Source organism: Cotesia glomerata, linkage group LG4 (genome assembly GCF_020080835.1).
Source record: "Cotesia glomerata isolate CgM1 linkage group LG4, MPM_Cglom_v2.3, whole genome shotgun sequence".
NCBI classification, from domain to species: domain Eukaryota; kingdom Metazoa; phylum Arthropoda; class Insecta; order Hymenoptera; family Braconidae; genus Cotesia; species Cotesia glomerata.
This window is the reverse complement of record NC_058161.1, coordinates 23572833-23598616: the sequence shown is the minus strand read 5'-3', so window position 1 is coordinate 23598616 and position 25784 is coordinate 23572833. Positions and strand designations below refer to the sequence as shown.

The window sequence follows — 25784 nt, the reverse complement described above, 5'->3', positions numbered from 1 at the left end:
CATACCATTATGTAGATCCTCACATAATTACATGGAACTCCATAAAATTATATGGAACTCTACATAATTACACAGACTCGTAAAATTAAACAAGAATTTCTACAGAACTCTATATAATTCTATGGAACTCCATAAAATTAAGTGAACCCATCTATAATTACACGGAACTCCACCCCATCAAGTAAAGCCTCATATAATTACATGGAACTCCGTATAATTGCATGGAACTCCATAAAATTATATGGAACTCTACATAATTACACATAACCTCATAAAATTAAACAAGAATATCTAGAGAACTCAATATAATTACACGGAACTCTAAAATTATATAGATCTCCATATAATTTTACTCAATTTTACAAAAGTCTATAGAGATCCAAGTAACTGAAAGTATATATATATATTATTTTTTACTACTATGTAAAATTATATAAGACTATAATTTTTCATAACTGTAAAAAATTATACAGCACTCTATTAACGTATAACCTCACAAATTTCTACAATTACACATAACTCCATATATTTTTATATAACTTTATACATTTCTAGCTCCATGAAAAAAGTCACCTAATTTTTTGATCGTATATAATTATATAAGCTCAAATAAAAATTCTCCAACCTCCAACAGAACTCTGAAATATATCTCAAATCAATTTATTATTATTAGAAATACATATAAAAAAATAACAATAAAAAAATCTCATATCAAGTTCCATGCACCAGCGCCACTAGAACAGAACTACTTTAAGCACCAATCAAATGCGTTCTGGAAAATCCTGAGCCAGGGAGAGGTTTCATTCTTCCATCCAGCTGGAATGTACGACCACTGCCACATTTGGGTGCATCTCTCAGGGTGTGGCATCATCGCAAGATGTCTACCGTCATCAGAACAAACTCCTGCAACGCCACCTATGAATGGAACACAAAGTATTAGTACTTCTTCTTGCTGATAGATGGCGTAGAACGTCAATAAGACTTACCTTTGCTACCATTCGGGTTCATCGGGTACTTCTCCGTGGGAGTTCCGTCGTCGTCGACATACTTGAGGGCGATACAGTTCTTGGCGGCCATTTTGTCGAGAACTGCGTCCTTGAAAGTAAACTTGCCTTCTCCGTGAGCGATCCAGACTCCCATTACGGATTCTTCCATTCCTCGGAGCATTATTGCTTTGGAACTTTCGATCTTAACCGAACTCCAGCGACATTCGAACCTCTCTGATTTGTTGTGTTCCAGTAGAACCTAAGCCAGGGGTAGGGAAGAAAAAATTAGTAAAGTTTTTGAAATTAAGAAGAAATGATTGTAATTTTGTTTGAAATTTAGCAATTAGGAAGAAATATGACTAATTATTATGATATATTGGCAATTAGAAATAACAATATTAATTTTGTTTGAAAAATTAGCGATTAGGAAAAAATAATAATAATTTTATTGATTAATAAGCAATTAGGAAGAAATTTTAATAATTGTTCTATCAAAACAGTGATACGAAGAAAAATAGTATTCATTTAGTTAATAGAAGTTGATAAATTAACAATTGGGAATAAGAAATAGTAGTTTTCATTAATAAATAAGCAATCAGGAAGACATATTACTAATTATTATGACATATTAGCAATTAGGAAGAAATATGATTAATTATTATAACAATTCAGTAATTGGAAGTATTGTAAAAATGATTTACTTCAAAAATTGGTAATTAAGAAGAAAATAAGAGTAAATAAATATTTGTAAAATTTAGCAATTGAGAAGAAATTTTAATAATTATTGTAACTAATTGGTAAATAGTAAGAAATAATAGTATTATGCTGGAAAATTAATTAGTAAAAAGAAGTGATACTAATTATTTTGAACAATTAGTAATTAGGAAGAAATATCACCAATTATGCTATCTAATGAGCTATTAGGAAGACATGATTGTAATTTTTTTTTTAATTTAGTAATTAGGAAGAAATTTTACTAATTACTTCAATTAATTAGTAATTTATTAGGAAAAAATATTATAATTTTTTTTTAATTAATTATTAGGAAGAAATAATATAATTAATTTTTTCTAAGACTAACTATCACGAAAAATATTAGTAATTACTCCAATTAATTAATGGTTAGTCGGGAAAAAAATTACAATGAAATTTTTTTCAATTATTAGCAATTAGGAAGAAATATTACCTAACCTTAATAATTATTGTAACTAATTAGCAAACAATTAAAACTCTAATTATTTTAACTAATTAGTGATTAGGAAGAAATGATATTATTATGTTGGAAAATTAATAACTAGTAAGAAGTGGCACTAATTAGTTTGAAGAATCAGCAATTAGGAAGAAATATTACCAATAGTGCTATCCAATGAGCTATTAGGAAGAAATGTTATCAATTATTTGAAATAATTAGTAATTTATTAAGAAGAAATTTTATAATGAATTTATTTTTAAGATCAACTGTTGGGAAAAATATTATAATTAATTATTAGGAAGAAATACTATAATGAATTTTTTCTATGACTATCAGGAAAAATATTACTAATTACTCCAATTAGTGATTAATTAGGAAAAAAAAAATTACAATGTAATTCTTTTTAAATATTAGAAATTAGGAGGCATTGTTTTCAATTGTTCGAACTAATTAATAATAATTATAAAAAGGAATAAATTTTTTAAAACTAAAAACTAACCTGGGGATCATTTTGAATGTTATCAGAACCAACCCATCCTAGAAGACTCATCAGCTGACATCCATTACAAACTCCAAGACTGAAAGTATCAGTCCTGCGTCGAAAACCGTCCAGCTGCTTGCTTAAATCAGGATGGAACAGTAGACTAGCAGCCCAGCCTTTGGCGGAGCCTAGAACATCAGCATAGCTAAACCCTCCAGGAAAAATGACCCCGCGGAACCGGTCCAGGGTGACCTGGCCGTTAAGCAAATCAGTGACCGTGACGTCCCAGGTCTCGAACCCAGCTTGGATGCAAGCAGCCGCCATTTCCCGATCACCGTTGATGCCTTCCTCGCGGATGACCGCCACTCTCACCGGGATCTGCTTCGGAACCCAGCAATCGGGATCAAAGGTTAACTTGGCGAAGGGAACCTTCCTGGTCTCAAGTCCCAGGAACTCCTCTTCCGCGCAGGAGACGTTGCTCTGCCTCTTCTCCAGCTGGGCACTCGTTTCCTCCCAGGTTCTCATCAACCTGAACACACTCTCATGCAAAATTTGCTGACCAGCTACTTCTATTGTGATCTTCTCCCCCAGTCCTAGCTTGGTTGTCTTCCCCACGGCGAACGCGGGCACGGAGTTTGACGCGAAAGTCTTCAGCGTGATCTCCAGGTCTTCTACTTCTAAGATCCAACCGACTTCCTCGGAGAAGAGCACGTCTAACACCTGGTTTCCCTTGTGTAAGATTTTTATATCGATACCTGTTAGAGTGATAAGAAAAAAAAATTTCATCATTATCGTTGAATAGAAGAAAATTTTTACTAATTTTCTTCAGGAAAATTAGTAATATTTTTTTACTAATTATTAGTTAAAAAATAATCAATTTTTAAAAATAAAGACTAGTTGAAAAATAATTAGTGATATTTAATTTTTCTAAAAAATTGTTAAATTTTTTTATTAATTACTAATTAAGAATAATTAGTAATACTTTTTTTTTTTCAACTGACTAATAGTTGCAAAATAATTAAAAATGTTTTTGTCATTATTACTACTTGAAATATAATTAATAATATTGATTTCTTTATTACTAATTAAAAAATTATCAGTAAAAATTTTTAACTAATTACTAGTTACTAATAATTAGTAATAATTTTTAACTAATTACTAGTAAAAAAAATATTTTAGAGGAAAGTTAGTAATATTTTATGTCCTATTTACTAGTTAAAAGATAATTACTGCTTTTTCACTGATTACTAGTTACTAGTCATAAGTATTTTTTTTTTCACTAATTACTATTTACTAATAATTACTAATTTATACTAGCTACTACTAATTTTTTACTCTAGTTACTGGTAAAAAAAATTAATTTCTGCAAAATTAGTTTAATCAATCACGAATTACTAGTTACTAATAATTAATAATATTTTATTATTAATTACTAATTTTTAACTTCCCGCTAAGAAAAATGAAAATTTTCAAAAATCGGGAAGTTATTGGTTTTACCCCGTTTTTTAAAAATCGAGTTTTCATCAGATCTTGACGTTTTGAGGTCCTAGGAAGCTTTCCTGACAATTCCCGTGAGGGTGTCACTATGTCTGTGTCTATGTCTGTGTCTGTGTCTGTGTCTGTGTCTGTGTCTGTGTCTGTGTGTGTGTGTGTGTGTGTGTGTGTGTGTGTGTGTGTGTGTGTGTGTGTGTGTGTGTGTGTGTGTGTGTGTGTGTGTGTGTGTGTGTGTGTGTGTGTGTGTGTGTGTGTGTGTGAAAGTATGTGAACCGCTTATAACTTTTGAACAGCTTATTCGATTTTATCGCGGTTGGTGCCATTTAAAAGGACTTGGGCGAACTTAGATTTTGAGTATAATTTGGACCGATTCGGATTGGTAGATTTTGAGAAATCTTAAAAAAACTAAGAAAAAAAATTTTTTTAAATGTGGTTTTTTTTGGATAACTTTTAAACAGCTCTACCGATCGATTCCAAAAACTAATCAGCTCTAAACAATGAAAAACCACGTCGATCCGCCACCAAGCTGGTCGAAATCGGTTGATTCGTTCGAGAGATATCGTGAACGAAAGAAAACCGAAAAAAGTGTTTTTTCGGGATTACTCCGAAATTTTTGGTTCGATCAATTGAAACCTGAAAATAACTTATGAGGATGATGAAACTGCATCGAATGCCGCCAACCGCGTGAAAATCGGTTGATTCATTCAAAAGTTATTGCGGTTTGAAAATTCCAAAAATAATGTTCTATGAAACTTCTATCAGACTTTTGAGCTGGAAGAGCTCAAATGCATAGAAATATTATCTCTTTGAACTCAGCGAGCTCAAAATATCACATAAATTATATTTTGAGCTCAAAAATTTCAAAAATGTCATAAGTACAATTTTAAGTGCCCAGGTATGGAATTAGCGGGAAGTTGCAGGGATGGCCTTTAGGGTGAACCGTTTTTCTAATTTTTTTTTTACTAATTCCTATTTAATAATAATTACTAATATTTCTTTACGAATTACTACTTAAATAATAATTAGTAATACTGCTAACTACTAATAATCTCGAAAAAATTTTTAATTACTAATTGTCCAAAAAAACTAATCACTCACCAGCCATTCCAGCGAAAGCCATTTCTAGGAGACAAGTAATCAGTCCACCATCACTGACATCGTGACCTGCTAGGATCTTATCCTCAGCAATAAGCTTTTGAGTAGTCTCAAATGCCCGGACGACTTCCTGGGGATCTTCCACATCAGGAACCTCACTCCCCAGTTGATTGTAAACTTGAGCCAGAGCGGTTCCTCCCAGACGACTTTTTCCATGTGACAGATCGACGAAGACCAGGTAGGTCGTCTTCCTCAGGGTTGGACCCTTCAGGTCAGGAGTCACCACCTTCCTGATATCCGGACAGGGCGCGTAGCAAGAGACCACCAGAGTTCCTGGAGATTTGACGACCTCGGAGCCGACTCTCGCAGCCATGCTCAAGGAATCCTTGCCTCCGTCGATGGCGATCCCCAGGTCACTCATGAGTTCACACATTGCAGAGCAGGCGTCGAAGAGTTTCGCGCCTTCACCGTCTAATTTAGCGGCCCACATCCAGTTCCCACTGCACTTTACGTTCTTTAAAGAAGAAATCTTTGCGAAGACCAGGTTGGAGACTGCCTCGATTACGGTCATCCTGGCACCTGGTTTTATATCGACGAGACCCTTGATTGGCTGCTCTCCGATCGAAGTTGCGATACCTGAGTCAAGGGAGAAGAAAAAAAATATTAGTAATTTTTTAGGAAAATTTTTCTTCTAAAAATAATCTATTAGGAAGAAATGATACTAATTGCTATTACAAATTAGCAGTTGGGAAGAAATATTAGTAATTATCTTCAAAAATCAGCTTTTAAATGGAAATACTACTAATTATTTTAACTAATTGATATCTAGGAAGAAATAATAGAAATTTCTCTTATATAAATTAGCAATAGGGAAGAAATGATACTAATTGTTTTAAGAAATCAGTAATTAGGAATAAATAATGCTAATTGTTATTACAAATTAGCAGTTAGGAAGAAATATCACTAATTGTCATTATCAATTATTAGTTGAAACAAAATATTAGCAATTGTCTCTAAAAATTCGCTTACACATAAAAATACTACTAATTGTTTTAATTAATTTGTAATTAGGAAGAAATGATAGAAATTTTTGTTTAACAATTAGCAGCAATAAAAAAATATTACTAACTTTTCTAAAAAATATCATTAATTTCTTTTTCAAAAAATCAATAATTAGGAAGAAATATTACTAAATTTTCTATAATATTAGCAATTAGAAATGAATATTACTAATTGCACTAACTAATTAATAATTAGGAAGTAATGATAGAAATGATTGTTGAAAAATTAGCTACTAAAAAAAATTTTGCTAATTTTATGTGAAAATTAGTGATCAAGAAGAAATGTCCATAATTATTATTAAAAAATTAGTAATTAGAAAGGAATTTTATTAATTGTTTCTTGATATTAGCAATTAGGAAAAAATAATATTAACTAATCTTAGAAAAATAGCAACTAAGAAGAAATATTGGTAATTGTCTTTAAAAATTAGCGGTTAAAAATGCTACTAATCGTTTTGAATATTTAGTAATTAGGAAGAAAGATCACTAATTTTATTGAAGAACTAGTAATTAGGAAACAATATCACTGATTTTCATTGAAGAATTAGTAATTAAGAAGAAATATCACTATTAGCTAAGACGAATGAGTGGATGGAAGAAAAACAACATCAATTTCTTTTTAAGAAGTAATAATTAGGAAGAAATAGTAGAAATTTTCATTTTTGAACAGTAATTAAGAAGAAATATTACTCATTGTTCTAATGAATGAGAAACTTCTAAGAAATTAGCAACTTGCGAGAAAGCATAACTAATTTTATAAAAAAAATATTAATTATCGATAAAAATCAATTAATAGGAAAAAATTCTATTTTTTCAAAGAAAATTAGTAATTAAAAAAAATATGATATAAGAAAAAGCAATTAACAAACCCGAAGTCGAAAAATGTGATATCGCAGTGACAGCGACATCAGCCAGAGGAGTGTGCAGAGGTCCAACGCACTGCTGCTGGGCGACGAGCCCGGTGACACATCGGTCAACCTTGGAGGTCAGGTACCTCTTGCTCCCGACGCTGGGTAGTCTTAGCACGCGTTCCAGAGCTTCTAGAACCGAAATTTGCCCGAGTTCCAGAGGATGACGTTCCTCCAGGAGGCGGCTTGAGGAAAAGATCTTCTGAGGCATCTTCCCGAGAACAAACTCCAGGTCCAGGTCTACGGGATGTTTTCCATCGTCCCTGCCCTCCAGATGTTTGGCGACGTCGGGGACCTTCTCCTGGGACAGGACAATCCGCCCGGAACCTGTCACTGTTCCGACAAAGTTCACGGGACACTTTTCCCGGGCGGCTATTTGCTGGATCAGCGCCACTGAGGATTCATCGCAGAGGATTGCGTCGTTCTCCTGGTACTCGGCACCCCAGAGTTCTAGGACGCTGATGCTCGGGTCCCCTAGGTCGAACTTCTCAGAGAAGATCACCGCACCGGCTGGTTCCACCAGTTCCTTGAGAACGTTGCCGTTCCCGCCGGCACCCTGGTCGTGGATGCTCAGGATCGGGTTCCTGGAACCGAGTTCCGTGCATCCGCGAACTACTCGGTTTAATTTCTGTTCCATCTCTGCGTCTCCACGCTGGACTGCTCCGAAGTCAAGGTCTGCTGATTGGGTTCCTTGGACTGCCACAGAAGATGCTGATCCTCCGCCGACTCCAATTCTGTATACTGGGCCTCCTATTTTTGCGACCTGGAGAAGGGGAAAGAAGAAATCATAAAATGTTGGAAAAATAATGAAGTAAAGTAAAGTACCCAGTAGTAGAACAGGTTTCAAAGTAAAACGTATTTGACTCTACTTTTAATAAATAAAGATGTAATTATTAGTTCATGTTCAGTGAACAGGCCCAGCCGCGATAAAGTCGCCCCTGGGGGACTCCCAATTTCACGAGCCGCACCTGTCAACTGCTATTTCTCGCTTAAACTAACCGCCTGCACAAAGCTTAGCTTGACTGATCACGTCATGGCGTGATTGGCTGATTGCTCAGCAGACATGCGCAATAAGTCTTCTTCTCCTAGTCGACGAGGAAGAAGACGCATTATTATTATTATCTTTCGCTTCCACGCTTTCGTTGCAACAACTCGCCATTAGTGTTACTTTACTTTCGCTTTTTGCTAACAAACAGCATTTCGCTTATTTAATAAGTTAATTTGCTTAAATTAATTGTTATTAACCCGCTTTAGTTTGTTACAGATAAATTGTGTTATTTGTAAAAATAATTCTCTGCTTTTCCAGTGTCGGCAGTGTGCTCAACCACGTGTCAACCGGCTTCGCTTTATTAATCACGCAGTGATTTATTTATCTGCTTTTATTTAAACAATCCGCTAACATATTAAATAAATATTAAGTGTAATTTGTGTAAATAAATTTATAGTGTTCATTTTAATAATATTTCCACGTTTTAATTGAGATATCCAGACCAAAACCTGATCCTCCGCTTTCCCGCATTTTCAGCATTTTACAGTTCAAATTAGTGATTTTCATGAAAATATGAACAATTTTGAATTGATTGAAGCGCAAAATAACAATGATAATTTAATATTTATATTTTGGCAACGTTTTTAAGATAGACTATGAAAGGAGTAGTTGAACAATCAATTCTGACAAGCCTTAGTAGTTGAACTCTCCGGGAGCAGTTGTTGAACTAATAAAATATATGGCGATAGGCACAGCAAAAATTTTCAACGTTTTATTGAAATATCAAAAGAACTATAACATGTTATTGATTAATATTAAAAATAATACTATGAATAGTTAGTATGTTCATTTAAAAATGAGAAATATTTGTATTTAATTTTTTGATTATATTTTTCATGAATCAAAATACATTTTTGAAAAGTTCAAAGCTAAGAAAACAGTTGAAAATGCAGGTACAGAATATGATGATATCGAATTTGAAAATTTAGCAAGCATTTACTTATTTATTTTTCTTTGTTATTTACTTGGCGTATTGATTTTTGTCACCGCAATACTAATTGTAAAGTACAAGGCAGAAAGACATAGGAAAACGATAATTCGAACACTCGAAAAACGCGTTAAATACGTCGGAGGTCGGCTTATTCCAATAAAATAGCTGTGAGTAGATCATCGCAACAAACTTAAAATGAATTTAAAGTATATTTACCTTATAGTTTTATAATTAAAATAATTTATCACGGATTAAATCATGTACCTGGTTGTTTAAAATTACAGTGAAGTTTCCCTAACTTCTTTATCCTCCAGCTTTAACTTTCCACCATTTTTCACTAAAAAAAGTGGAAAGGCTCATCTACTGCTGTGTATTCTCTAAATTCAATTCCTGGAATTTGGGGTACCTCTCAGTTAAAGTAAGACAGTCTCTACTATATAAAAGTTTTGATTGTTGGTTGATACAATGCAAATAATTCAGTTTTGCTCACTTCAAGCTATTTGCGAAAATTCGGGTCACGCGTTTCTATTTTTCTAAGACATTTATATTTTTACGGCGATAAAATTGCTCCCATCACATAATGTGACGACTCACCATAATCTTCTATTCTTTATTGAGATTGTTTCAATTATTATGTAAAGTGACTTTTCAACACGTTTTTCATCATTAACATCTAACGACTAACATGCAACTAGTTCAAAGGTATAACACTTCAAATCACTAAGTCTAGTCTAAATCACTTGTTATTACTATAAAAAATAATAATCTGTACTTTAAGTATTGAGTTTTGAAATAGTATATTAGTATACTATTTTGTATTACAAATGTGTTAAGATTTACACAACCCAAAAAGACCCAACGTACCACTCCCAACAGTTAAAAGTCGGCGATATGACCACAGCAGTTAAAACCGACTCTAAATAATAATGGAATTAGTGAAATTAGGAAGAAATGATAATAATTCTGTTGATAAATAATTGATTAAGAAGAAATGTTACTAATTGTTGATATTGAAGCGATTGAAAAGAAATAATAGTAGTTTTATAGATCAGTCGGCAATTAAGAAAAAACGTTATTCATTTTTTCGATACTTGAGTGATGTGAAGAAAAATGATAGTAATTTTCTTTAACAAATCAGCAATTAACAAGAAATGATAATAATTTTTCTTGAAAAACTAATAACTAGGAAGAAATAATATTAATTATTTTAACAAATTAGTAACTAAAACTTAGAGGTAAGAAAATTCAAGTATTTTTACCTGCATTCCTCTTTCAGGAACCTTCTTATCAATCATCTCAGCATCAACGGTTCCACACCCGCCACTGAACATGATCGGCTTGATCCACTCCACCCTGGAGTTCCCTATCTTCATCCCAAAAGTTCTTGCGAACCCTGAGATAACCGGTTCCCCGAACTTATTCCCGTAATCAGAAGCTCCATTGCTGGCCTCGACAATTATATCCAAGGGCGAAGCTAGGTTCGAGGGATAATCTGCTGGAACTTCCCAGGGCAGGTTGTACCCGGGGATGAACAAGTTCCCCACACTGTATCCAGCAGTTCCTGCGATATAATGGCCGCCGCGACCACAACCTTGAATATCACGGAGCCTACCGCCAGTTCCAGTGGTGGCGCCACTGAACGGTGCGACGCCTGTTGGGAAGTTGTGAGTTTCTGCGGTGAAAATCAAGTGGCGTTCCACTTCAGTCATCTGAAAAAAATTGTAATTAAATTAAAATAGATGTTTGTAGTTTAATTTTATTATTTTTTAAAAGTTTACTTCAAAATTATTTTTTTTAATTTGAATTTTGGCGGGAGAGTGACGTAGTATTACATCCGGTGCGCAACGCCATCTTACGGATAGTCAAACAAATATTTCTGGGTTTTTAGTGTCATCAGATAAATAGACGGCTGATATAATGTAGGTTAGATTTGTCGGTTGAATAAATTAGAGAAAAAATTTATGAAGAATAAAAAATTATTTGAGAAAAATAATAAATATTAAAAACCGCGAACAGATAAATATTATTCAACAACAATAATTTACCAAACTCGGACAAGTTATGTGTTGTTTTTTAAAGCCGACATTAATCGGATTTTTTTATTTATTTTAGATTATTTTGCATTTAAAAAAAATATCTGTTGCATTACTTGAGAATATTTATTTTATTAGGTTAAGTTTTGAATAGAAAACTTGGATCAATTTTTTTTAACAAAAATTAATATAAAACTGAAAGAATAAACAAGTTGCATATTTATTAATTATATTTTTAACTTCCCGCTAAGAAAATCGAAGATTTTCAAAAATCGGGAAGTTATTGTTTTCACCCCGTTTTGCAAAAATTGAGTTTTCGTCAGATCTCGACGTTTGAAGGTCACAGGAAGCTTCCCTATCACCGCGAGGTTGTCACTATGTGTGTGTGTGTGCGCGCGCGCGCGCGTGTGTGTGTGTGTGTATGTGTGTGTGTGTGACTATGTGACTCGCTTATAACTTTTGAACGACTGAACCGATCGGAACGTCTTAAACGGCGTTCTAAAGAGTTCCCTCAAACTTAGATTTCCTGAGAATTCGAACCGATTCGGACGTGGAAATCGGTTGATTGGTTCGAGAGATATCCTCGATAAAATATTTGGAAACAAGTGTTTTTTTAACATAACTCCGACATTTTTTGGAATAACTTTTAAACGGATGCATTGATCAATTTCAAAAACTAATGAGCTATTAGCATGAAAAAATTACGTCGATCGCCGTCAAGCCGGTCAAAATTGGTCAATTCTTTCAAGAAATATCATGAACGAAAGAAAACCAAAAAAAAGTGTTTTTTTTTGGAATTACTCAAAATTTCCTAGTTTTATCAATTCAAACTTGAAGATTCTTTATAAAATTAAAAAAATTGCGTCAAATACTGCCAACTGCGTGAAAATTGGTTGATTCATTTAAAAGTTAGTGCGGTTTGAAAATTAAAAAAATATTGTTCTGATACTTCTATCAGACTTTTGAGCTCGAAGAGCTCAAAAACGTCATTAATGCAGTTTTATGCACCTAGATATGGAATTAGCAGGAAGTTGCACAGATGGCCTTCAGGGTCTACCGTTTTTCTAATTTTATTCTCAAGTTTAATAAAAGTTATTACGAAAATAAAGAAAAAATATTTAATTTATTTGTCTAGATAATTTTTAAATTAGAAATTATTTTTTTAATTTGAACTTTCGCGGGAGAGTGACGTAGTATTATATCCGGTATGCAACGCCATCTTACGGACAGTCAAAAAAATATATCTGTTTTTTTGGTGTATTGTGAAGAAATAAATAAACGGCTGAAATAGTGTAGGTTAGATTTGTCAGTTAAATAAATTAATCAATGAAGAAATAAAACTTTACGAAGAATAAATAATTATTTTAAAAAATTAAATTGTTAATTAAAAAAATTATCAGAACATTAAGACATTTCTTTTAGTTATATATTAATTTTCAGTAAAAAAAAATTAATTCTATTGATTCAACTAACCTGAAAGGCGCTGGATTCCCAGGTGGTTCCTGGAACCAACGTTGGAACCTTGAACCCCTGAATGGCGCTGCTGTTGTCAGCGAACTTGATGACATTGTTCGGGTTACTGGACTTCTGGGTTCCTATAATCATGTCGAAGAGCGTCTGAGGCTCCGCGACGCCATCTATCACCAGCTTGCCGCGGAAGAACCAGTGGCGGCTGTGTTCGCTGTTGGACTGAGCGAGGTCGAAGCATTCCACGCTGGTGGGATTCCGCTTGAGCTTGGTCTTGAATAAGTCTGTGTAGAAGTCTAGATCCCAGTCGTCGAAGGCCAGTCCTAGTTTACTGTTTACGTCCTCCAGGGCTTTTCTGCCGTTCTGGAGGATGTCCACCTCGAACCAAGGTTCAGGTCTGAATCCATGATCGAATGTCTCGATAGGTGACCTAGGGGAATTTTTTAATTTTTGTATAATTGGTTTGACAAGAAGAAATTATAGATTTTTATATGGAACTCCATTTGATTTCGGGTGAATATATAAAACTATATGGAACTTTGTCTAAATCTTATAAAATTATATGAAGTTCTGTGTAACTGTGAAAAATATATAGGATTTGTTATCATTGTGAAAAATTATATAAAATTTTTGGATAGAACTCTATATACTTTTGTGTAAATATATGAAATTATATGGAACTTTATCTTAATCTTATAAAATTATATGAAGTTCTGTGTAACTGTAGAAAAATATATAGGATTTGTTATAATTGTATAAAATTATAAAAAAATTGTTGGACAGAACTCTATATACCTTTGTGTAAATATATGAAATTATATAGAACTCGATATAATTATACATAATTGTCTAAAATAATATGAAGTTCCATGGAACTTTAGTAGATTGTGTAAAATTTTTAATTGTTATGTAAAATTATAACAAATTCTGAATAGTACTCTACATAATTTTGTATAAGGATAACAAATTGTATGGATCTCTATTTAACTATATGCAATGAAGAAAATCTTAAATAATATTTTAGAGTTGTATAAAACTATATGGAGTTCTACATAAAACTTTAAATAATTTTATATAGTAACTAAATCTATCTATAATTTTATTTATTTTTCTAAAATTATACTAAACACTATAATATTTTACAGTTATGTAAAATTATATAGAACTCCATTAAAATTTATATTTATGAAAAACTACACAGTCTTCACAATTTTTTTTATGATTTTATAACATTGTCAATAGTTGTGCGCGATTTCAAACATTTTTGTATCGTAATACATGACTCCATATAATTTTATATGGCTTTAAAACATTGTATGGAACTCCATATTTTTTATGTAGCTCCATTATTTTTCAGGAATCCCATATATATTTTATAAGTGTGAAAAAGATTTTATGGAACTCCATTTAATATGAAAATCTAGAGGATCATATGGAACTACAATTTTACGTGGCCCCAAAATTTTTTGTTAACTCCATATAATTTTGTATGATACTAGAAAATTTTTATAGAACTTCACATAATCTTATAAAATCGTGAAAGAATTATATGAAACTCCGATTTTATGTGACCCCATAATTTTTTTTGTAAATTCCATATAATGTTATACGATACTAGAAAATTTTTATAGAACCACACAATTTTATAAAATTCTAGAAAAATTATGTAGAACTCCGTGTAATTAATTATGGTCCTCTTATTTTTGCGGAACTCAAAATAATTTTTCGTGCTTCTAGAAAAATTTTATAAAATCCTAAAAAAATCATGTGGAACTCCGTGTAATTAAATGTGGCCCTATTATTTTTGCGGAACTCCAAATAATTTTATATGGTTTCAGAACATTTGTAGAATTCCAGATGTTTTTTATACGAGCCCATTATTTTCCAGGAACTCCATATTTATTTTGTAAGTCTATAAGGATTTTATGGAACTCCACGGATTTTCATAAAAACCTATAAAATTATCTGAAACTCCATTTAATGTTATTAAAATCTATATTGAACTTGAATTTGACGTGCCCCTATAATTTTCTGTAAACTCCATATAATTTTATATGTTAGAAAATTTTATAGAACACATAATTTTATAAAATCCTAAAAGAATTATGTGGAACTCCGTATAATTCAATGTGGTCCTATTATTTTTGCGGAACTCCAAATAATTTTTCGTGACCCAAAAAATTTTTTATATAACTCTATTATATGACTTGAGAAAATAGTATGGAACTCTATACGTTTCTGACGTGAGCCCATTATTTGTCAGGAATTCCATATATATGTTTTGTAAGTCTATAAAATCTTTTATGGAACTCCATGTAATTTCATATAAATTTATAAAAGTATATGAAACTCCATTTAATATTATGAAAATCTAGGAGATTATATGAAACTCCGATTTCACGTGGCGCCATAATTTTTTGTAAGCTCCATGTTATTTCATATTATACTAAAATTTCTTTTTGTAAAACTCCAGATAATTTTATAAAATTATGGAACTCCGATTTCAAGGGGCCCCATAATTTTTTTTAAACTCCATATAATTTTATAAAATCCTAGAAAACTTATGTGGAATTCCATATAATAAAATGTGGTCCTAGAATATTTTTATAGAACTTTATATAATTTTATATGGTTTTAGAACATTTATGGAACTCCATGTTTTTTATGCGAGCCCATTATTTTCCAAGAACTCTATATATTTTTTGTAAGTCTATAAAAGATTTTATGGAACTCCACATATTTTCATAAAAATCTATAAAATTATCTGGAACTCCATTTAATATTATGAAAATCTTGAAGATTATATGGAACTCCGATTTCACGTGACCTCATATTTTTTTTGTAAATTCCATATAATTTTATATGATGCTAGAAAATTTTTATAGAACTTCACATAATTTTATAAAATCCTAAAAAAATTATATGGAACTCCATATAATTAAATGTGGCCCTATTATTTCTGCGGAACTCCAAATAATTTTTTTTGCTCGACGGGCAGAAAGCGTCAACTTTCGGCCCGCTACGCTAAACGAAAGTGCCGCTTTCTGCCTTCTTCGAGCAAAAAAATAATATACACTCCACGGGAAGTAAATAAGAAAGCCTCAAATCACATGTGATCTGAGACATTTCTTACTTTACTTCCCTAGGTGTGTGATATGCTATTCTTGGCCCTAGAAAATTTTCATAAAACTCTATCATACAACTCCAGAAAATTATATGGAACTCCATACAATTGCACACAGCTTAAAAAAATCCTTTAATTTTCTACATCATAAATTTCAACTCCATCTCAACAAAATAATCCAAGCTCCCAAACTTCTTTCTACCAACCTATAACGACACTCAGTCATCCGATCATGAAGAGCATCAACAATCCTCCCAAAATCCTCGGAACTCTCCGGAACATCAACAAGGTACCTAGTAGACTTCTCCACTCTCGAAACATGACTCAGCCCCGCGGACTTGAAAATAGAGACCGCGTTACTGGAAAACGCCGTAGAAAAATTCAGCCTTGGTCCAATTTCCACAACAGTGGACCCAGGTGGCGCGGACAGTTGAGTTTCCTGGAACAACTGCGGGTCAAAGGGCGACGTGAGAGCGAAAGTGACTATCTTCAGGTTCTCAGAGGTCAAAGGCCGGCTACTCTCGATGTAGAAGCAGGTTTCAGTCCTCAGCTCGGTTATGCAGGGATTTATTTGCTGCAAGGACGTTAGTTTTGATGCCAGCTGACCCGACAAGAGTCCCGATGACTTATAGAGTCTTGTTATCGCCATCTTGTTGTTCTGAAATTTATAAATGACGTCAATTTGTTTACTAGGGATTGAGTAAAGGTTATCCGGGTTATCGATGTTTTTATTGGGTAATTGTTACCGCAATAAATTGTTTTTTTTTTTTTAATAAATTTAATTCATTAATTATTGAAAATTTTTTTTCGTAAAAAATTTTCTATTTAAAAAAAAATTTTATATAAATTTTCTAAAATTTCAAAATTATAAGAAAGAATTTTAAATAAAAAATTAAATGTCAAAATTTTTATTTTTCCAATTCAGAAAATTATTACAAAAATTTTTTTTTATTTTTTGTATATTAAGAAAAAAATTTTCAAAAAATTATTAACAATTAATTTATTATAAAAAAATTTAATGTAAAATTTTAATTTTTTAATTTAAAAAAATTTTTTATAATATTCAAGTTAGCAGTCACTTAACTATTTTTTAATTTTTTTCAACAAATAAATTTTTTTAAAAAAATTGCATTTTTTATTTTTTTAAATTTTTACGTCAATTTTTTTTTTAATAAATTTATTTGTTAAAAAAATTTTTTAAATTATCAAATATTTGCTAAATTAATTTTCAAAAATTTTTAGTTTTATTTTTATTTTAGAAAAAAATTATTTTTAAATTACAAACAATTATTAATAATTAAATTTAATGATTTGATAATAATAAATTTACTGTCACAATTTTAAATTTTAAATTTCCAGAAAAATTTTTTTTAATTCAAAAAAAATTTTTCAAAAAATTATTAACAATTAAATTTAATCAATTTTTTATAAAAAAATTCAATGTCAAAATTTTGTATACAAAAATTTTTCATAAATTATGAATAATTAAATTTTAATAAAAAATTTCTTACCTTGATAAAAAAACTATAATATTTATAAAATCCTATAAGTTTCTCTAACAAAAAAAAACAAACAATAAAAAACACGTGGTTAACCTTTCAAGGTCTACTCGTAACTGATATTTCCTCAAACATCAGCCATCAGCCACTCTCTGATGCAAGTTTTCTCTAAATTAAATTTCAAAATTCAGATGGCGCTGCTCGAGACTTCTCGGCGGCCATTTTGAAACCCGTAAGCCATTTTGCTTATTAAATTTATTTAAATTATTTTCAGTGAATAAAAGCAAATTTTTGTTGTCTGTATTTGTGCAAAAATACAAAATTAATTATTTAATTATAAATAATAAATATTATTAAAAATGTACTGCTCTTATAAACTTTACTAGTAGTAAATAATATTGTTGAGGTGACAAGATAATAACTATGATGGAGCTAGAAAATAGTAAAATTTAAGTTAAGAATTGAACTGAGGCTCAATAATACCAAGAAATTAGTGAAATTTAATAATTATTTAATAAAAATACTGACCAATAAAATAAAGTATTGATGGTACGCGGCAAACGGCCATATTTTGGGCTTGAAAATTTCTGATTATATCAGGAGAACATCAAGTGTCTAAAGTGTCTGGAATCGATGCCGCCATTTTGGGTATATAAACTTCTTTTGGGATGGTAAGTTAGATTTCTTAATAATAATAATCTGACAATAGGAAAAAAAATTATTAATTACAATTAAGAATGATTAATATTTTTTGCAATAATATTAATAATAATTATATTTTTTCATGGAAAATATAAAAAGTGAAGTAAATTTAATTAATTTTAAAGAACTGTCAAAATTATAAAAATTTTTATGATACTAAAATTAATTTTCATTTTTTTTCATCAATTAAATTACAAAAATAAAATTACACAGATAATTTCTCAAATTTTGAATATGTAATTTTTTTTGTAACAATTTTTTCAATAAAACGAATTAAAAACATTTTTAGATGCCGGCTAATTTAATTTTTATAAATTATTTATTATTTAGTTAATTAATTAATTAAATCGATTTTTTATAAGATTGATAATCTTTTTAAATTATCAAATTTTAAGATTGTGAAAAATAAAAATAAAATTTGATAAATAAAATAATTGATTAGAATTTTTGTTTTCTAGGTTAGAAATTTGAATTGCTCACCAAAATAAAAGTATAGAAAAAAAATTTCCTCCTTTCTTTTATGATACCCGGATGGTATCAGGATCACATGTTTCATCAAGAGCTTCTCATAGCTCACAGCTCACATGTGTGTGTAGTAGACAGTGGATTGTAACCTCAAATTCGGCAAAATCTGAAAAAAGTAAATAAATGACAATCGACTAAAAGTGAGTTAATTATTGTTGGACAATAATTTAATTTGACAGGTAATGTTATGTCAATTGTGACACATCTGATAATTTTTAGAATTTTTTTAACAAATTAATTATATAGCAAAAAAAAATTTTATTTATAGAAGCTCTAAAAAATTAAAAATTCAATTTTTGAAAATAATTTTCTTGAACTGGTTTATTTTTAAATAAAAATTTAAAAATTGGCGTGTCTATTAATTTCACTGTAATAAACTATTAATAGTATTCTAATAGAATAGTTTATTGATTTAATTTTTTGTTTCAGGTTGAATTGTGTTGACATTAAAAAATTGAGATTAAATTTTGTAAGTATTTTTTAAGTTATAATGATGACGATTTGAATTTAGAAGTTTTAATTTAATTGTTTATAATCAACAAAAATGTCAGTGTTGATGGAAGAAATTTAAAAACAATAGAAATATTATAATACTAAAGCTAGCCGACGTTTTTATTTTTTTCTCATTTATTAAATTGGAACAAAAAAATATTTTTTTTAAATTACACTAAGTTTTTTATGTTTTTTACAAATGAAATTTAAATTTTTTCAATAAATTTAATTGTAAAAATGTTCAGATGTCGGCTAACTTAATTTTTATGAAATATCTATGATACTGGAGTTAAGAATTATTTTATAATTCTTAAAATATTTAATGAAAATTAATTTAGCAGATATTTGATAATTTTAAGAAATTTTGTAACAAATAAAATATGCAAAAAAAATGAGAAAACAAAATTGGTGTGTAGAAATTTTAAAAAATTACAAATGCAATTTTTTAACAATAATTTTTTGGTACAAATTTAATTGTTAAGGGAAATTACAAAATGATCAAGTGACTGCGGACTTTAATTTCATATTTTTTTTGACGTAAAAATTTCAAATTATGGTAAAAAAAATTGAAAGAAAAATTTGTCATTTAGAAATTTTAGAAAATTATGAATGATTGCAATTATTAAAAAAATTTATTATTATTATTATCATTACTACTACCAGATCAGATTAAAAAAAATTAAAGAACTTTGGCTGAACTTAAGGGTATCTTGAAAGAATTACTAAAGTTATGTGATCTTTTATTTATATTATTTATATAAGTTTAAAAAAATATAGAGACATATATGAATATATTATATTTATAGATAATTGACTATATATGTTTGAAAATAAGATTGTTTTATAATGTTTTTAAAAATTCAGTTAATTGATGTTAGCAAACGTAGTAACATGAAATTTATTATAAAAAAGTTAACATAATAATAATAATAATAATAATAATAATAATAATAACAATAATAACTAGCAACCTTGCAGTCACTATGTGACTACTGTGACTTGTGAACTATAAATAAATAAAATTTTGCTTTATTAAATAATTACTTTTGTCAAATTGCACTGTACTTTCTTAACTATTGACGTTTTTAAAGATATAAACTCATCTCAACGTTACACTCTTCAAGAGCTTTCTTGCACGCCTCATAGCGCGAAGCGCGTGAGGTTGTGCTTTATACTCGGCTCGTCAAGGTCAAGCAATTTTGTGATCTTTAAATGCCTCTATTTGAGTATCCACATGAATTTTTTATATATTTTATATATTTCACAAATGACCGAAATATCATATATGTAAAATATATGAAAAATTCATGTGGGTACTTAAATGAAAGGTCTCGATGAGTGTAACATCAAAATGAGCTTATATCTTTGAAAATGTCAGTAATTGAGAAATTATATTACATTTTTTCAACTTATGATATTTTTAAAGAAATAAGCTCATCGCAAATGTTACACTCATCAAGAGCTTTCATTTGAGTACCTACATGCATTTTGATATATTTTTCATTCACACATATGAGTGATTATTATTAGGATAATAATACATTCTGTAAGGATGTTTTTTGCTGTCCCAGGCATTTTTTTTATTAGAAAAATTGTTATTTTGTTACTAAAAAAAATTTATTACAAAAGTAAAAAAACATTTCTATTTGGAGCATTGAAAACTAAAATGAAATAAATTTTGGTTTTTTTTTGCTATAAATTCGTAAACCACCAAAATGTCAGTCCCCTGGGCTGTCCCATTCCCAAAATTAAAACTTTAAGATTAAATTTTGTTATTCGTCAATAATATATAATTTGGTCCATAATGTTTATAAACTTAATTAGTTAACTAACAATCTTCTTCAATAAAAAGTACCTAAAATTAATTTGTTTCATTAAATTCATTAAACCAAAGTTTGTCCCAGGCATTTTAAGATCAGTCCCCTGCCAGAAGTTCAAAGCCAAAAAAAAAAATCCAGCGTGTTATTTTACCTTTTGTAAGGTTTATAAAGATCTAACTAGCCTTGAGTTAATAACCATAGGGCTGTTAGCGCTTTATCACCATTTTATTTAGTGTCAAATCACCGTTTGTGCTGGAAATATGTGTCTGGGCCACTTCAAAACTCAGTCCCCTGGCAGCTATTTTTATTTATAATTTATTTATAAAATTGGATCCATAAGTCTTAATATTATTCTAATTAATGTCAATATTCATTGAGAACTTGAAAAGTTGAATGCATTGAAATAGTTTGCTTGATTTTTCTCAATTTGATAAAAAAACAGTCCCCTGGCAAGCAGTCCCCTGTCATGTTATCTGGCAAAAGATACACAAATATCGAAAAAACAAAAATTAAATTGGCTGTTTATTTATTATCATTAAGCTGATAGTTTTGTAGCCCTTGTTAATTTTTTTTCTAATAAAATCAAAAATAATTTGGTCGGACAATTTTGTACAGATTTAGGAGGTCCTTACAGAGAATCACTTATGTATATAATATACAGAGTGTCCCAAAAATAACGGACGCCATTGTAAAATCTGATAAACAAAATAATTCTGAGACGAAAAGTCCTTAGCCATTTTTTAATCAGACGCATAGATAATTAATTATTAATTAAAATAACGTCATTTTATGCATTAGAGAGAGAGCACTAGTGTCCAGTCAAGTGCGTTCCAAACGAAGACGCTTGCACGCATGAATGTGTAAGTAAATGTGTGTGACTACGTTAGCTATAGAAGCTAGTTAGTCATTCAGTTAGTTGTGTCTTTGTTTGGCACATACTTTACTGGACACTGGCGCTCTCTCTCTGATACATAAAGAGACGTTATTTTAATTAATAATTAATTATCTATACAGTTAATTAAAAAATGGCTAAGGACTTTTCGTATCAGAATTATTTTTTTCATTAGATGCTACAATGGCGTACGTTACTTTTGGGACACCCTGTATATAAATATATAAAATATATGAAAAATTGATGTGGGTACTCAAATGAAAGGTCTCGATGAGTGTAATGTCGGGGTGAGCTTATATCTTTAAAAATGTCAATAGTTCACAAGATGCAAGATCATTTCTTAATTATGTATCTAGAGATAGAGCATTTTCGAATGCAGCCTAAATACTTATCATAATAAATTGACTATCGGTGAGAATGATATGAAACCTTGAAAAGGTACAAATTCACATGAAGACCTTTACAATGACACTAAATTTCACGAAAAAAACCGATTTTATCATATGACTATCCTAGAAACAAAATTTTTCTTATCTTCTTAATAATATATTATTAAGATAATAATAGATAGTATAGATAATAATAATATTAACTTTTTTACATTTATTATTATTACTTTTTTAATTGACAATTTTGGTGATAATAATATCAATAATAATAATAATAATAATAATAATAATAATAATAATCATAATTACAATTAATTAAAAGAAAATTTCCAAACTAAATTACCTAATTAAATAAAATCCAAAAATTTCAAACTGTCTCTCAATTTCAGTATCAAAAATATTTAAATATAAATATTTCTAATTTACCTTTAACAATCTCAAATTTCCCTTTAAAAATAAACCCTAAAAATTTTTAACTTTCAGTACCTTCCAAGAAAGTCATGTTCTAACCTTCCACCAAGATGCTATCACTACACCGACTGCTAACCCTCCAAAAGTTATCCCCACTATCCTCTCAATTCTCCCGTAAGTTCCTCTCGGCAGCGTATCCATGCACCGAAGCATGGAACCGTCGCCTAGAATCTCCTCTTCTGAGCAAGATAAACCCCCGAGACTTGTTCCTGGAGCTGGACAAAAAACTGTCTCCATCCGGTAAAGTCTCAGCAGTGGACGTGGACCTCTTCGCGCACACCATCAACGAGGAAGACGCGACCGAGGAGTTCATGGACATCCTCCACAGATTCCGAATGACAGCCGAGACATCAAAAACCCTGGAGTCGACTCACCACGCGGTGATCAGGTTCTTCCTGGACAACAACCACATCGACGAGTTGCTGACAATCCTGGATGACAGACTCAACTACGGGATTTTCCCGGACCACTTCTCTATAAACTTGATCCTGAACCATCTGCTGAAGGTCCCGAACTACGTAGCAGCTGTAAAGGTCGCCTCCTTGCTGATGCTCCAGGAGGACAAGGAAAATCCGCTGTGCAACGCCCTAGCACTTTACTCCTGCGGAAAACTCTTCGAGGAAGGCTTTGACAAGTGGGAGCTTCCTCCAGAGCCTGTCGTGGACCCCAAAGAGGAGGTCGTCAAGATCCGGGTCAGGTACCTCAGGAACCCCTACTTTGACGACCATTTTGATCTCAAGGACCCGAAGGCCATCACCGGGAAGACGATGGTCTTCTTCACGAAAAACAGAGACGACACTCTCGGGCGCAGTTGTCTCCTTCTCGGGTACGTGCTTTGGGGCAAGTACAAAATGGCCGCCGAGTCTGTCGCGAAATGGCGGGGCGTAGATGGCGCTGTTTATAAAGAGGTGTTGGAGAAGGTGGAGGAGGAGTTGAAGCTTCAGAAGGAGAAATTTAAGGAAGGCGAGGATTTGAAAGATTTTGAGAAGCTCAGGGAAGAGGTTAAGAGCTTGAAGAGTCAAGAAAGAAGTTTGATTAACAAAATGGCGGCTGAAGTCAAAATGGCGGTCGAGGAACATGAACAGAAAATGATTCAGGATCAGATAGAGGTAAAGTAGTATTTTTTAATCTTTTGAATTAGGGAAAAAATTAAAAGTATTTGGAAGTATTAAAAAAATTTTTAACTTCCCGCTAAGAAAATTGAAAATTTTCAAAAATCGGGAAGTTATTGGTTTTACCCAGTTTTTCGAAAATCGAAACGAGTTCTCATCAGATCTTACCGTTTTGAGATCCTAGGAAGCTTCCCTGAATGTTTTCGCGATGATGTCCGTATGTCTGTATGTATGTATGAGTGTGTGTGTGTGTGTGTGTGTGTGTGTGTGTGTGTGTGTGTGTGTGTGTGTGTGTGTGTGTGTGTGTGTGTGTGTGGCCGTATGTAAACCTCTCATAACTTTTGAACGGCTTGACCGATTTCATCGCGGTTGGCGCCATTCGAAAGGGCTTGACTAAACTTAGATTTTAAATACCATTTGGACCGATTCAAATCGGTAGATTTTGAAAAATCTCAAAAAAACTATAAAAAAAAATTTTTTGAAATGTTTATTTGGAATTATTTTTAAATGGCTTTACCGATCAATTCCAAAATCTATTCAGCTCTTAAGATAAAAAAACCACGTCGATCACCGCAAGCCCGGTCAAAATCGGTTGATTCGTTCGTGAGTTATCGTTGTCGAAAAAAAACCAAAAAAAGTGTTTTTTCGGAATTACTTCAAAATTACTGGCTCGATCAATTTAAACTTAATGATCCTTCATGAGGCTTTGAAAACTGCGTCGAATGCCGCCAACCGCGTGAAAATCGGTTCGTTCCTTCAAAAGTTATTGCCGTTTGAAAATTCAAAAAATTTTGTTTTATTAAACTGCTATTAGAGTTTTGAGCTTAAAAAGCTTAAAATTATATTTTTTAGCTCGAAGAACTCAAAAACGTAATGTGTAACTTTGAGCGCTCAAGTACAAAATGAGCGGGAAGTTGCAGGGATGGCCTTCAGAGTCAACCGTCATCCTAATTTTTTTTTTCAAGTAATTCAACTTTTAATTTAAAAATTATTGTACTAAGGTATAAAATACCCAGCAGTTGAACACGTATTTAACCCTATTTTAATATATGGGTGATTTTCTGTAAGGATTTTTTTGCTGTTCCAGGCATTTTTTTACTAGAAAAATTGTTATTTTTTTACTAAAAAAAATTTATTATAAAATTAAAAAAAACATTTCTATTTGGAGCATTGAAAACTAAAATGAAACAAATTTTGGTTTTTTTGCTGTAAATTCGTAAACCACCGAAATAAGTCCCCTGGGCTGTCCCTTCCCCAAAATTGAAACTTTAAGATTGAATTTTAAGTTATTCGTCCATAATATATAATTTTGTCCATAATGTTTATAAACTTAATTAGTTAACTAACAATCTTCTTCAATATAAAGTACCGAAAATTAATTTGTTTCATTAAATTCATTAAATCAAAGTTCGTCCCAGACGTTTTAAGAACAGTCCCCTGCCAGAAGTTCAAAGCCAAAAAAAAAATCCAGCCTGCTATTTTATGTTCTTTAAGGTTTTTAAGGACCTAACTAGCCTTGAGTTAATAACTATAGGGCTGTTAGCGCTTTATCGCCATTTTATTTAGTGTCAAAACACCGTTTGTGCTGGAAACATGTATCTGGGCCACGAGATACTCAGTTCTCTGGCAACTATTTTTATTTATAAAATTGGATCCATAAGTCTTAATATTATTCTAATTAATGTAAATATTTATTATTGAGAACTTGAAAAGTTGAATGCATTGAAATAGTTTGCTTGATTTTTCTCAATTTGATAAAAAAAAACAGTCCCCTGGCAAACAATCCCCTGTCATGTTATATGGCAAAAGATACACAAATATCGAAAAAACAAAAATTAAATTGGCTGTTTATTTATTATCATTAAGCTGATAGTTTTGTAGCCCTTGTTAACTTTTTCTCTAATAAAATCAAAAATAATTTGGTCGGACAATTTTGTACAGATTTAAGAAGTCCTTACAGAGAATCACCCATATAAAGATGTAATTTCAAAGCTCAAAGTTGGAAATTATTTTTCACATTAGATTCGTTCGAACTTCCTCGAAATTAATTTGAAAAGTATCG

The 25784-nt window shown here is 31.0% G+C and overlaps 2 protein-coding genes across 4 annotated transcripts in view; one reads left to right on the top strand and one right to left on the bottom strand.

The window, feature by feature from the left end:
• Nucleotides 1-644: 644 nt before the first annotated feature.
• Nucleotides 645-19963, bottom strand: LOC123262853 (phosphoribosylformylglycinamidine synthase). Of its 2 annotated transcripts, XM_044725326.1 has the most exons (10): nucleotides 19956-19963; nucleotides 17332-17344; nucleotides 16027-16478; nucleotides 12703-13126; nucleotides 10456-10905; nucleotides 7179-7980; nucleotides 5252-5884; nucleotides 2678-3414; nucleotides 987-1245; nucleotides 645-915 (listed from the first exon to the last, which is right to left on the bottom strand). In XM_044725326.1, exons 3-10 carry the CDS (start codon nucleotides 16467-16469, stop codon nucleotides 746-748), a joined length of 3918 nt encoding a protein of 1305 aa, XP_044581261.1. In that variant the 5' UTR covers nucleotides 16470-16478; nucleotides 17332-17344; nucleotides 19956-19963; the 3' UTR covers nucleotides 645-745. The 2 variants fall into 2 exon arrangements, with proteins under 2 accessions (XP_044581261.1, XP_044581260.1); XM_044725325.1 differs by lacking the exons at nucleotides 17332-17344; nucleotides 19956-19963 and adding an exon at nucleotides 17848-17990.
• The window catches only part of LOC123262859 (28S ribosomal protein S27, mitochondrial-like), an 8794-nt gene continuing 1544 nt past the window's right edge, over nucleotides 18535-25784 (top strand). Inside the window, exons 1-3 of one of the 2 annotated variants that reach the window (XM_044725334.1) lie at nucleotides 18535-18686; nucleotides 18976-19015; nucleotides 22623-23719. In XM_044725334.1, the coding sequence (XP_044581269.1) occupies nucleotides 22661-23719 (1059 nt within the window). In that variant the 5' untranslated portion in view covers nucleotides 18535-18686; nucleotides 18976-19015; nucleotides 22623-22660. Of the gene's footprint in view, nucleotides 18726-18975; nucleotides 19016-22622; nucleotides 23720-25784 lie in introns of both variants that reach the window. The other variant, XM_044725332.1, reaches the window with a different exon arrangement.

Excerpts from the sequence above, each read along its gene's own strand:
- LOC123262853 (XM_044725326.1), bottom strand. The coding sequence starts at position 16,469 with ATGGCGATAACAAGACTCTATAAGTCATCGGGACTCTTGTCGGGTCAG. Across the intron at positions 10,906-12,702 it reads GGGAATCCAGCGCCTTTCAG|ATGACTGAAGTGGAACGCCA; the intron begins GTTAGTTGAATC and ends AATTTTTTTCAG. Across the intron at positions 1,246-2,677 it reads ACATTCAAAATGATCCCCAG|GTTCTACTGGAACACAACAA; the intron begins GTTAGTTTTTAG and ends CCCCTGGCTTAG.